The sequence below is a fragment of the Myxocyprinus asiaticus genome, chromosome 6 (assembly GCF_019703515.2).
Source record: "Myxocyprinus asiaticus isolate MX2 ecotype Aquarium Trade chromosome 6, UBuf_Myxa_2, whole genome shotgun sequence".
In the NCBI taxonomy this organism is placed as follows: Eukaryota; Metazoa; Chordata; class Actinopteri; order Cypriniformes; family Catostomidae; genus Myxocyprinus; species Myxocyprinus asiaticus.
This window is the reverse complement of record NC_059349.1, coordinates 12,430,701-12,445,443: the sequence shown is the minus strand read 5'-3', so window position 1 is coordinate 12,445,443 and position 14,743 is coordinate 12,430,701. Positions and strand designations below refer to the sequence as shown.

The window sequence follows — 14,743 nt, the reverse complement described above, 5'->3', positions numbered from 1 at the left end:
TCTTCTTTGTGTTCTGCTCCCTGGTATAATGACAATCTGCGCTCAATGAAGGCTGCTTGTCGTAAAATGGAGCGAAAGTGGCGTCTCTCTGGCCTGAATGTATATTACCAGGCTTGGAAAGACAACTTACATGATTATAAAGAAGAAATCAGATCAGCCAGAACCTGTTGTTTTTCTGAAATAATTTTAAATAATCCGAGACATTTATTCAATACTATTAATAGATTGCTCAAATGTAATTGTTCTACCACCTCGCCTGCATCACTAACACTGTGTAACAAGTTTTTAGACTTTTTTTTGCACTAAGATAGACACTGTTCGGAAAAATATTCTTGCTACCACATCTGTTTTTTCGGTTTCATTTCTCAGCCTGTCTTGTTTCTCTGGCACACCTCTCTCAAATTTCTCTCAACTCGACCATGTTACTCTAAGTAATGAGGTATCACGTATGAAAGCTACCACTAGCATATCTGATCTTCTACCGACTAGTCTATTCAAATCCTGTTTTGCCTCTCTGTGTCCCATTGTCTTGGACATAATAAATGACTCCTTGCATACTGGTGTTGTGCCTGCAGCATTTAAAATTGCCAAATATGGATTTGGACAATTTGAGCAACTTCCGTCCCATTTCAAATCTTCCCTTCATTGCAAAATCTTAGAGCGAGTTGTTGCTTCTCAATTACACAATCACCTCATTGTCAATGATCTCTTTGAGCCATTTCAGTCTGGTTTTCGGAAATGTCATAGCACAGAAACGGCTCTAGTCAAGGTCACTAATGACTTGTTAATGGCTTCAGACTCAGGCTCTTTTTCTATTCTCATCCTTCTTGATCTCAGTGCTGCTTTCAACACTGTTGATCACACTGTTTTACTCACTCCCCTTGAATCTGTCTTTGGTGTCTCCGGTACTGCATTAAACTGGTTCAGGTCCTATCTCTCTGATCGTAGGCAGCTTGTCTCTCTAGGTGGTTACAGGTCTGAGATTGGTTCAGTCCACTCTGGTGTCCCACAGGGTTCAATTTTGGGCCCTTTACTTTTTAGTATTTATATTTTTCCTCTTGGTCAGCTTTTAAGATCACTGGGTCTTAATTATAATTTCTACGCAGACGACACACAGATATATATTCATTCTAAACCTGGTGAAAATCTGGCAGATGCCTTTTTGTCAAACTGCATTTCTGAGAAAGAAATTTGGATGGCTCAAACTTTTCTTGTCTTAACAGTAATAAGACAGAGGTTATGTTTATTGGATCTCCTCACCAGCTTCGGAAGGCTGGCTCCTTAACTCTGTCCATTGAGGGCTCAGTCTTGGAACTTCAAACAAAAATGAAAAATCTGGGTGTTATATTTGACGCAAATTTGTCATTTGATCCACATGTAAAAAGTACTGTTAAAACATCATTTTATCATCTCAGAAACATTGCAAGGCTGCGCCCTGTGTTATCATTCTCTGTGGCTGAAAAGCTGATCAATACTTTCATTTTCTCTCGCATTGATTATTGCAATGCTCTCCTTGCCGTAGTCTCAAAATCTACATTAAATAAATTGCAATATGTGCAAAACTCGGCTGCCAGAATCCTGACTAGGGCCAGGGCAAGTGATCGCATCACTCCTATCTTGGAATCCTTGCACTGGCACCCTGTCAGGTTTTGTGTTGATTTTAAAATTCTTATGCTTACCTACAAGGCTTTGCATGGTTTGGTTCCCCAATATTTGTCTGAGCTTTTAACCACACACACACCAAAGCGTGATCTCTGCTCCTCTAAATCTGGTTTTTTAACTGTTCCTCAGACTCGTTTACGCTCTATGGGTGACAGGGCATTCTCTTCTTATGTTCCAATGCTATGGAATTCTCTACCCTCAGAACTTAGAGAAGTTCAGTCTTTTAGTGAGTTTAAATCATGTCTTAAAACTTATTTTTTTCCGGGAGACTTTTAATTGTATTCAATTAATTTAATACTATCATTTTATTTACTGTGTTTTATCAGTAGTTGTTTTGAGATGCATGTTTTATCCATTTGTATTAAGCTCTGTATTTTTATATTTTATTTTTATTTTTCCTTTCTATGTAAAGCACTTTGAGAGGTTTCTTTAAAGGAGCTATATAAAATAAAGTTTATTATTATTATTATTAAATGTTTTACACATTTACGAATGAATTGTGTTTTTGTGAAGAGTGATCTGAATGGTGTACACACAGATGAGATGAAGACTGTACTCATAATAGTTTTCTATAAAAAGTGTTTTATTATACATGGTGCGGGTCACCCCCTTCGGTGTGATTCACCATGTTGAAATCACATGACCCGCGGTGTTTCACTAAACGTCGAAGAAGACAATCCTTGCGCTCATTGGCTGCCGCCTATGTAGATATGCTTGGCTATGCTTATTTAGCACACAGTTTTGTTGTTTGGTTAGGCGATACTTATTTATCGTGATTTAGCAGCAGAGACAATGGGAGATTCAGTAGCTGTACTGCCGAAGGAGCAAAAAAGGTCTGAAGCAAGAAGACAGAAAGACCGGCAAAGGAAAAAACTAGAGTAAACATCAGTACGGCATTCACAAGGTGGAAAATTTTGATGATGGAGAAAAACCTGAGTAGTGATGCCAATTTTGCTTCTTTTTTGTTGGACAGGTAAGACATTATTAATTGTTTAGACCACTGTCTTTTTTTATGTGCTGCTTCGGTAGCTGTCTGGACCTTTAAACAATAATTTACACCTGATTAATTATACTGAAAAACGTTAATATCCATTGAAATAAAAACGGACCTAAGACAATTAAAACAATGCCGTAGTGTGGCGCCCCCCTGGATAGTATCAGTGGAATTTACAGAAAACTCATACAAGTTTCCCCTCAAACTTTTTAAAATGATGTGTGTAGTCAACGTATGTTAGTAACGGACAGTTTTCAGCTATGTTTACAAACGCAACCGGAAAGCAACATGTATTTTTATTTTCTATAGTACCCATCTCCCTCCATCTCAATGAAATGGCATACGTCTTCATTCGTTTAGTAGCTTGGCACAGAGATTGTTGTGGATTTTGTGTAAACCATGACTTTGGTTGCTTGGAAACATAAAAAGTTCACCAAATACAGTATTCATGGACATGCTAAATTTGATCATCAAAAACAATTCTAATCTTTCCTTTACCTTGACATTCTGTATCACTAGATAATTGAGGTTTATTTTACGCTAAGCAGTAATAACTGTCTTTAGAAATAACGAGAAGCATAGACAGTCTCCAAAGATTATTGATATTAATATTGATTGACAATAATAATCCGTCCTTAATATTAGAAGCATGTTCGTTGATTTCTGATGTTTGTTTTTAGGCAAAGCAATTATATTATAGTAGTAATAAATCATTTTAGAAATTACCGACATTTTCCAGATGCAAATGATATTCCAGAGCTGGAGGGGGCAGCAGAGACGCTCATGCTGATGCATCGATAGATGGCAGTACAGCATCTAACACCACTGTTGTATTGGTACTTAAAGTACACGAAGAAGAGCAATGCTAACACTAGTTAGAGAACTACTGAATGCCCCTTTAACATGGAAAAGATACATTTTATCACATGTCGCGGCGTCGCGTCTGGTTAGGACACAGTGTAATAGGTACAAACGTAGAAAAAAAAAAAGGTCCAAAATGAATAAAATACTAGATGGTTTATTATGCAACCAGACTCCCAATAATAATCAGAAGAAGAAAAAAAAGATACACTGGGGACTCTTATTTTGAAACATATGTGCTCCCAGTTCACAAGCACATAAGGGAAACAAAACATGCACCCTTACAACCATCAACAATGTTTTACAATATAAACACAATGAAGTAGACATTGTTGTTTAGGCTGCTAAACACTGTAGGAGCAGTAATTCATGGACAGTGGAACATCATTCATCAATACTAGATCATCAGCGACTGCTTGTCATAATCGTTCACTATTCCGGTATTATGAAAACAGACTTTCTTCTTTTTCTCTAGTGACACAGTCAAAATCATTATGATTAACATATATCTACTTAAAATCAAAACCTCTCTTAAGCGCTCATTTTTATAATATTACTGGAACAAATTGGAAAATTAAAACTCAAACCTGCATGAGTCGTACATAACACATTTTTTATTCAAAACAGTGAATTTAGACGAAAGGTGACCAGTTTTCATCCTTCACTGTGCAACATTGTTTTAACCATTAATTTATATTTACATTTATTCATTTGGCAGAAGCTTTTATCCATAGCGACAAAAGAGGAATAATACAACATAAGCGATTTATCTCATCCATTTGAATATGTTAGCATCCCCTCTGCAAAAATAAGGTTCTTCAATAGAACAACTAGTTATAAAAAAATTAATTGTCAAACCACCTACTATTAATTTTGGTTGTATTAAATTATTGATTTATTGTCTCATGAGTCATAAAGTTGATTATATGTATATTATAATATGTACAGATTTGTACTGTATACACACCTAGGATTTTCTCTGTGTTTTAAATCAGCTTCTGAACTGTTCAGCTGTTTTTATTTCACCTCTAGAGGCTGCAGAACGAAGGAGTTCCAACTGCAGAACCCTCAAGTGCCGGAAAAGGAGTAAAAAAATAAAATAAAAATATTGACAACTATTGCCGTAGATTTTTTTTCCCCCTAAAAGCAACTTTCGGTGCTGATATAACAGTAAAACCGATATGTTGTCAACCTCTACTATCTTGCATCCTCGTTTTTGAAGCGCTCTCTGTCCACACAGCTGTTTTCAAGCATTTTCCAAAAGTTCTCATCCACACAAAACTTATGAAAACTCCCCTTACTGCATATGCGGAAAAACTGACGTTCCATGTACGGTCTGAAATGCAACTGTCCTCGTGTTCCATCGCCAGACAGCAATTCAGAGTAATGCAGCATCTGGACCAATCAGACGCACAATTATTCATTATTTAATGAATAATCCAACAGACGTCTCAAGACCGTAACAAGCAAAGGTCCAAGTAGGCCCAAGCAGACTCTGAGATGTCTGCTCTCCCACTAATCATTATCAGCTCTTACTTTGGAATACTACCAAATTCGCTACAGTAAACTTCCTGTTGCCTTTGAAAGAATGCAATCTGAAAGTTATACAAAGTAACATATATCTTTAACAATGCTATCAAAGTGAATAGCAGGCACAATAACACCGCTACAACATGGGCCGCCATCTTGATTGCTTTGGGTTGAATGGATCACATGACTGCATCACATGACTGCATCACATGACAACAAATACGTCATCATTTTCAGATATCTCCGTTTCCCCTGACAATGTGAAAACAGCATTTTCAAATTTATCCACTTGGGAGAGCGTTTTCAAAAAGCTCAGTTTTCGCTGTCAAAACGCCATCTCAGCGTGGACAGAAGTCCAAACATTTGAGGAAAAGGTGCATTTTCAAACGAAAACGTATTAGTGTGGACGTGGCCTGATTATTATGACATGTACACGATAAGACATAATATTTAATGCAACTAAAGACATTACTCTTCTGTGAGCCCTTTCATAAACTACTTTATAACCATATATAATGTGCTTTCAATTTATCAAAAACATTCGTACTCTTTCTCACTACTGTTCTCATACACCTCTACTCTTCTGGTCAACTTTTGAAATTTAGGTATTGCTGCACTGCTAACACTTGGCTCCTTAAAATGAATTGCATATGTTTAAATTTTTCCTCATCTATTCATTGCCTTTGTCAAAAGCATCTGCTATATGAATGTACAGTATAAATATCAATGAATAACTGTAGGCATAGCATGTTTTTCCCCTCATTCGAACATCTCTCAAAAGGAATGTCACAGCTTCTACTAATGAGACTGACCACATTTATAAGCCTGCATGACCTTTGCCTATGTACCTTTACCTCAAATTAATGTTCATACACGAAATGTTTATATATTCTGAACAGCACTAATTGTTTCCAGTGAACCAGCCATTCAGTTCTATACGGATATCTTTCATTGTGAAAATCCCAAATGATGTGTGAACAACTGCCGGACTTCTACAATGTCAACAGCAGCCTGCTAAACAAAAGCACACAAACCAAAGACCAGAAGATCTCTGCTTGAATGCAAACACATATCCCATTTGATTTATGGGAAAATATGGAGAGCACATGTGCTGTGTGTTAATAAGAGAGAAATTGGGAAAAATGTTGCCTCAGAACATACACAATCTAGACAATTAGAGGTGTGAGTCAACTGTGACTAAGAGCGCAGAGCAAGTTGTGGTTTAAAATAGACCGCATTGAAACCACAGCTGTATTCAACCACCTCCTGTACTCATCTCATCCACTGCAGTGTAATCAATACAGATGTACTACAACAGCTTCCATAAAACTACAAAAACCACTACAAATAGGAGTCTTTTTGCAAAGTAAACTACTGCTCATACATTTTGATCCTTTGAACGAACCGCTAACCCCATATATTAAACTTTGTTGCATAACTCATCCAGCACATTTGTGCTATAGACATCAGACATATGATTTATGATTATTTAGAGACCAGAATATTATAAAGACTTAGGAGTGGGCTCTTAAGAGTCTCTCATAATTATGGTGCCATTTACTTCTGTGGTGACCTTGACACAATGGTTATTTGTGGGGTTCAGGTGGCTAAGCAGTTATAGACAGCACCTTTAAAGATTCAAGCTCATATTATTGACTTTTCCAACCTTAAAGGTGAAAGTGGCTTGACATTCAAAGGCAGTGTAAGCTCTCCTGGAGTAGCAAGATAATTCAGATGTCTATTACTGAACCAGTCCCTGCAACTTGGCTTCACCGAATGAATCACAAAACCAATTTGAAAGTAGAAAGTGGTCTATTTTGCAAATAAATATGAAGATCATCTATCTTTTTTCATCCGTGTGGTGTAACTATTGCTTTTTTTGTAAAAAAAAAAAATCTGTTTTTTTTTTGTTACATTTTCTGAGGGAAATGTAAGTGTTGCTTGACCAAGCAAACTTGCCGCCATTTGCCGCCACTTGCCACCACTGTTGTAGGTGGTTCCCAGAGCATTGCTATGCAGTTGCTAGTGTGTTGTTGGTGGTTGACAGGGCGTTGCTAAGACATTATGAGGGTATTCTGGGTGGTTGCTAGGTGGTTGCTTACTGGCCCAAGTTAAAAGAGCCCATTCTCAAAACTAAATAGCATAAAAAGGGATATTGCATACAAAATAGCGAGATTTTGGTTGCAAAATAAACTTCATATGGTATTTTATTCATAACGCATAACTCTAGCAAACATATAGTTCGTCAGAGTGTTTTTTCTGCACGCTCAATACCCCAAATATTTTAATACATTTAAAAAAAGAGCCACAGTGGCTTCAACTTCCATTTTCATTTCTGTTTTGCACCAATTTCCACAAAAGTGAAGATCTTGTTCTCTTAAATGCTAAATTGTTTTTGCGATATTCCGATTTTGCACATAAACAAAATTCGTAACTTGGAAGGAAACAGACCCGCAGACTAGACAATTAGTTCTTTCACTAGTCGGCATGCTGGGTCAACTAGTAGTGGATCACATGAGTTCAGTTGCACTTGTTCTATACATAGTGACAGCAGGTGGAAAAAAAAATCCTCTGTCCACAAACTCCCTCCATCACTGCAAATCCACAGGACTTGTCGGCAGATGCTATTTACACTAAGTGCAAATAGTGGCAGATGCTATTTTCACTAAGTGTAAAAAGCAACAAAAAGCATCTTCTTTGCACTGAGTCCAAATAGCATTAAATGCTATTTGCACTCCAGTGCAAATAGTGGCAGATACTCTTACACCCCTGTTTAAATACTAACATACAGTATAGTGGCATCACTGCAGCAAGTTCCACAGACACCCTACACCAACCCCTACACCTAACCCTACCTTACAAAAATTAACCATGGTTTTACTACAGTAACAATAGTATCACCTGGGTACTTTTCTAGTAAAATCATAGTAACCACAAAATTAAACATGGTTACTATTAACCACTATTAACAACATGTTACTGTAGTAACACCATGGTTAGTACATCAGAACTATACAGTTTCCACCAAAATTCATGGTTACTACAATATTACTACAGTAAAACCATGGTTAATTTTATCCAGATCAAATCCTTCTCTCAACACCCCAACCTTCACTGTGACCAAATCACTGCGAGGAATCTCTTTTATTTATTACTATAAGTAGTATTACAGGAAATATTAAGAGTAGAGACATGGGAAAAAGTATGTCAAGGGGTGGGATTTGAACCCAGATCTCCAGCATGACAACACATACACATACCGTTGTTACACCCAGAGCTACAGCTGCATATGGGGGCACAGTTTGTCGTAAAATCCTGTTTCCACCAGACTACTAGAGCGCAAATAGTCACTTAGTTATCCAATCTCTTAATCCACTAAATGTCTAACCCGTTAACCAGTTTAATGTCTCTGCCCCATCGCGAAAAATTCAAATATGCCCGCCTTCATTTGATGAGCAGTTGACCCCAAATAAATCTGTCATGGCTGTCTTGAGTTTGGTCTGAGCAGTGGTGGGCAGAGTTAGTGTAAATAGCCTCTGCCAACAAGATGGGCTATTTGCACTTAATGTAAATAGACACTCCGGAATTTGTCTGTCTGTTTTATTGGCCATATGAAAGTCTGATCACTTTGAAAAGTATTAGCACACCTCAATAAGGCATACAATTTGAGGTATATTTCCTGTAAAACATTCAGGACAAGTTATAAGCCATAATTTAATACTTATGGTTAGGGGTTTGTTCAAATCCCCAACCATAATTACAAGCAATAGCAATAGTGATGCTTGCCTTAGCGAACACAACCAATTAAAGACCACTTTAAAGCTAAATGGTATAAACACAATAGAACAAAAACAAGCAATCAAGCTGATTGTGAACCTGAACACACGTCAAGTTCTGAGAAACTTTGAATATCTTTCATTGTATGGCCACCAGCCATGAGCAGCCAAAAGGGTCTAGAAAATGAGTGAAAAATGCACAAGAGATTTTAAAAGGCCTTTAGAGGGCATTAGCCTCCACTGGCTACTGTGCACCACCATCACACACTTTGAGAGGTGGGGTGGTGGGGAGTGGACTCCAGAGCATAAATGCTGTGGCTGGAGTCAAATCCTTTTAATTAGAGCTGGAGAGAGGAGCCATGCAGAGATGGGGGAAAATCTCATCAATCCTACTCAAGAAGTCTGGATGGCCGAGCCTCTTGAAAGCTCCTCCTCAGCTGGCCGAGGTTTGAGTTAGATTGACTGCACAACTGGGAAAGAAAATCAATTTGTGGCTCCACATTGTGATTTTGTTTATCATTGGAACAGCCTCGGCTGCCTTGGAGGAGAAGCTGCCTCGCTCGCTCTGAATTTTGAAGGAAGGAGATATGGCGGCTGAAAAGACTTACACAGGAAACCCAGAGCAGTGGAAAAGATATTTAGAGAGGGTACATGGGGGAGGAGAGAAGAAAGAATAGAGGAAAGAGTGGAAGATAAAGCCTGAAGAAGGTTGAAAGTAAGAAAATGTGGGGGGATTGCATCTGCTGATAGCGTTTTTTAATTGCATGCGCTGTCTGCGTTGTTTTAGCACCTGATTCACTAAAGGAATTATGCTAATCATTTAACAGCCCAGTTTGCGCAATGCAATGTCTCATTTTGCTGGCTGGTTCTAAGTGCTAGGCTAAGGAGAATGCAGCACAATCTGGCATACTTTACTGGGACTGTACAACTTCACTCCACTACTGCGATCAAGACATATGAATTGACACTTTAAACTGCTGAAAATGCACTCAACTTCATCATCTGTTTGTAGGTAATGTAGCCTTCAAATTCAGCTTCATCTGGTAAGAATTTTTATTATTATTATTACTGAATTAAATAATAATTGTAAAATACTACTACTACTACTACTAATAATAATTATTATTAGGCTATTATTTTAAAATGCATACACAAGGCATATTTTATTAATAGAAACTATAAACGTAAGAGTAACATTTAAAAATGGGTGTTTCATATAGTTTTAATGCACTTCCGGTTTAAGCCCCGCCCACACCCGGCTCTATCCGAATACAGAGACAGATACAGATAATTGCTTCGCTGCACACCCCTAACACAAACCTCTAAATAAAATACTGTTTACCACCTGCTTTCTGTGAGTGGTAACAGCAGAACTTTTATTGCGCCACGCAAATAGCATTGACTTTTGCAACAATCTATAATAAGCCTGTGCTGAAGAAAAGAAAATGGGTCACATTCACTAACCATGCATACACACATATTTGTATTTTTTTTCATGTATTAAAAAAAACCTGTGCAAACGTTTTCATGCAGAAATTATGATGCGTCAATAACTTTGCACTCAACTCAAACCACCCATACGCAAAAATTATGTGCATTATAGCTCGATCTGGGATACACTAATGATCCAAAAAATTATGACCACCTGCCTAATATGCTGATAGTCCACTGCGTGCCACCAAAACAGTGCCAACCCGCCGAGGCATGGACTCTACAAGACCTCTAAAGGTGTCCTGTGGTATCTGACACCAAGACATTAGCAGCAGATCCTTCAAGTTGTGAGGTGGAGCCGCCGTGGATTGGACTTTTTGGTCTAGCACATCCCACAGATGCTCAATTGGATTGAGATCCGGGCCCGGTTGCACCAGCTATACGTATGTTACAATTTAGCCTAGCTGTGGCGTAAATGGGCACTAGGTCACAATTTATGCACTACTAAATATTTGAGAGTTGCACCATTCAAATTAGGTAGGACGTAACCCTACGTATAAACTAAATATTTACGGAAGCCTCTGACCAGGAGTAACGATTGGAATAAAAAAGCAGTCTGATATTTTATGACATCAATGAGCTCATGTTTTGCGTGACAGGCTTCAGTCCTTTCAACATATATGATGATGTTGACATTTACACTCATTTACATTTACGAGAGAGAAAAAAAGTACTTTTAAGCAGCTCTTCAGCATGAAACCGTTCTAACGGTGCCGTTTTCAGGATGCGTCACCCAGTGTCAAGTTTCAACATATACGAAATATATAAGATATTAAAATGAATAAATGTCTATTTTTCCAGCCTGTTGTATTAGTATTTATCACCCCTTATTCATTTTAGATACAGTTCTTGAATATTGTTATTTACATAAATATATCATTAATGAATAAAGCTAAATATATAATTAATTAAATCATGCTTTATTACATATCATATTTTAATGGGGATTTACTTTATTACATCTGACAGTTATGTGAGCAAACAAGGTTTGAACATTAACCGTAATGAGATAAAACTGAAATGCACGGCTTTTTAATACTTCTGTGTACAAATTTGAAGGCTGCTTACTGGATCAGTTAAGGTAAACTTCATATTATGCGACTACGCATTACTTTACGGAGAGCTTATGACCTACTAGTTAAGTCTTGCCTTAAGAACAGGTGGTGCAACCAAATTAAGCACTGACTTAGTTACAAACTAACTAGTAGTTACTAAGCCCTTAGTGTGAACTTTACATCCTAACTTACGTGAGAACTTACGCACAGCTGGTGCAACCCTACCCAGGGGAATTTTGAGGCCAGGGCAATACCTTGAACTCTTCATCATGTTCCTCAAACCATTCATGAACAATATGTGTAGTGTGGCAGGGTGCATTATCCTGCTGAAAGAGGCCACTACCATCAGGGTACACCATTGCCATGAAGGGATGTACCTGGTCTGCAACAATGTTTAGGTAGGTGGCACATGTCAAATTGATGTCCACATGAACGGACCCAGGGTTTCCCAGCAGAACATTGCCCAGAGCATCACACTCCCTCCACCAGCTTGTTGTCTTCCCACACTTCCCCAGGTAAATGATGCACATGTACACGGCCGTCCACGTGATGTAAAAGACAACGGGACTCATCGGACCAGGCAACTTTCTTCCACTGCTCCAAGGTCCAGTTCCGACGCTCGTGTGCCCATTGTAGGCGCTTTTGGTGGTGGACAGGGGTCATCATGGGCACTCTGAAAGGTCTGCGGCTACGCAGCCCCATACGCAGCAGGGTGCGATGCACTGTGTGCTGTGACACATTCCTCCAATAACCATAATTCAAATTTTCTGTGACTTGTGCCATAGTAGACCTTCTGTCGGTTCGGACCAGAGGAGATAGCCTTAGTTGCCCTCGCACATCGATGGGCCTTGGGTGCCCAACACAGTGTCGCCGGTTTGCGGTGTGTCCCTCCTCAGACCACTGTCAGTAGGTACTCACCACTGCTGACTGGAAGCACCCCACAAGCCTTGCTGTTTCAGAGATGCTCAGACCCAGTCATCTGGCCATAACAATTTGGCGCTTGTCATAGTCACTCAGGTCTTTACTCCTGCCCATTTCTCCTGCATTTAACACGTTGACTACAAGAACTGATTGTTCGCTTACCATCTAATTTACCCAGAACTTGACATGTGGCTTTGTTAGGAGATGATCAACATTATTCGCTTCGTCTGTGAGCATTCATAATGTTTTGGCTCATCAGTGTATATGGAAGCGTGTTTATGCCACATGAAAAAAACATGCCTCTGTAGTCATACTGTATTTATGAGATTTAAAAGTCATAATTATAAGATACCAAGTCATAACTAAAACATATCATAATTGTCAGTTACAATACTGTTCAACCAAGATTTCTGGTGCATGCACCTTTAACCATGACATTGAGCAGAGGTTAAAATTTGTTGTTGACTGAAAGATACCACCTCAGCTACATCAATTCTGTTCTTTCTCCGTAAAAGCTTCTTTTTCTAAACAATGTTTAAAATACTTCTCAATGTATAAATAATTCAGTAGGGCACTATGATTCTATGCAATGAGAAAATGTGTATATGAGTTTGCAACTCATAACTATAACTTTTTATCTCATAATTATGACTTACTGAAGCACTTTATTTTTCATGTGGCGGAAATGGGCTTCCAGAAGGACAGGTTAACTTTTAGTGTAGGCCTATATTAAATGCTACTGTGAATCCAGTGGAAATTCTCCATGAGAACTTTTCTGCCCACTTAAGTTTGCAACTTTTACGCATTTATTAGTAAATAAGACCCAAAGCCTTATTTTAAATACGCATGCCACAGTGCTATTCAAGTGCAGAAAGCATCTGTTTAAACTGAAATTAAACAAGTGAGTTAAACACAGGTTTTTACGCTGAAATAGCGAGCCCAAATTTGGCGTTCCCGTTTAGTAAATTCTCTCTTTAGTGAGGTCTGACAAAGAAAGGAAGAAAAAAGGAAAATAGCATGAAGTCTTGAGTTACCTGTCTCCTGTGTGCTTCCCGTTTCTGCAGTCTCCATTCCATCTGTGCTGTCTTCATCCTCCACCAGAGCTTTCCCTCGCCCACGATTCCTGAGAAACACAACAATAAATTAATTGGCATGCTTGCTTAAGGAAAGACTTGTTGATCATGAATAAGTTAAATATAGTCACAGCTGTCACTGGTTACTAATGGAGTGTCCACAGCCCTGGGCAAGGGTGGGGCGGTGGTGCTGTGTTTATGTCCATTGAGGAGGATGTAACTGGTGAGAGACCTCTCATTAAAGCTACCACTCAATACAGGAACATCATGAAGATGTAATTTCCTCACTTATTAAGAAGCCATGAAGGTGGAGCATGTCTCACTGTGGAAACACAACCCTGCTCTGGTCTCATTCATTCATAGGCTCTGCTTACACCTGATATTAATGGTGCATTCCAGACAACTTGGAACTCTGCATTTTCCCACCTCCTACTTGAAAATAATGGTTGGAACTACACTCGAAGTCGGACGTCTGACGTGTGAAGTCGAAGTAGATTCATCAATTGACCTCAGCGAAAAGCGTCTTTTGACGTAATTTCCAAGATAGCAAAGGCAAACTAGCATTAAGCGGAGCTGCGTTTGTGAAATGTAAAAAAAAAAAACCTTTACGTATTTTCACTGCACGAAATATATGAAGATACTATGTACGAGAATTTTGTGTTCATGACTTTCATGCTTTAGTCACAATTGGAATAAGAATGGTCTTGTTGAGTCATGGTACCATCTTATGGTGTGTACATGTTACCGTGACATCTGACTGACTGCAACGCATTGAGGTTGGAAGTGGAAACTCGGGTATTCCCACTTCCGTCTTCATCTGGAACGTGGCACTACATCCATCTTGGGTGATGAGATCACAGGTGGTCAGCTGAGACAGATTGGTGTTTACACCTGGTATTAACATACATCTCAAATGTGTCTCCTGTGACCACTTGAGATCAGATTTCATTGATGGGAGAGTCTCGGATTTCATGACAACATACATCACTTACTACATCACTACGTGTTTTTGGATGTTGATACAGAAAAAAAAAAAGAAAAGAGAAAAGAAAAAACACCAAAACTTGGCACACTTTTTTCTCCCAAATATTTTAATTTTAATTTTGCCACAAACGTGACTTGCTCTTGGCCCTTAATTCGGCCCAGCTGAGGAAAAGGTCGAGAACCAACTGTCTATAAACAGGGTTCCCACACTTTGATTAATTTAGATGACTTTTCCTTACATTTCCAGTGATTTGTGATTAAGAATTTTTGGATAAGGTTTTTTGAATTAGGACAATTTGCTAATGAATCATTCAGATGCATGAACCGGTTTAACCAATTAATTGAACTGTCTTAAAGGGATAGTTCACCCAAAAATTTAAATTCTCTCATCATTTA

The 14,743-nt window shown here is 38.5% G+C and overlaps 1 protein-coding gene across 7 annotated transcripts in view; it reads right to left on the bottom strand.

Annotated features, from left to right (window-relative positions):
* kmt2cb (lysine (K)-specific methyltransferase 2Cb) overlaps positions 1 to 14,743 on the bottom strand; it is a 171,666-nt gene that overhangs the window by 130,192 nt on the left and 26,731 nt on the right. For all 7 annotated transcript variants that reach the window (XM_051700822.1, XM_051700824.1, XM_051700828.1 and 4 more), the window contains exon 3: positions 13,325 to 13,413. In XM_051700822.1, the coding sequence (XP_051556782.1) occupies positions 13,325 to 13,413 (89 nt within the window). The remainder of the gene's footprint in view (positions 1 to 13,324; positions 13,414 to 14,743) is intronic.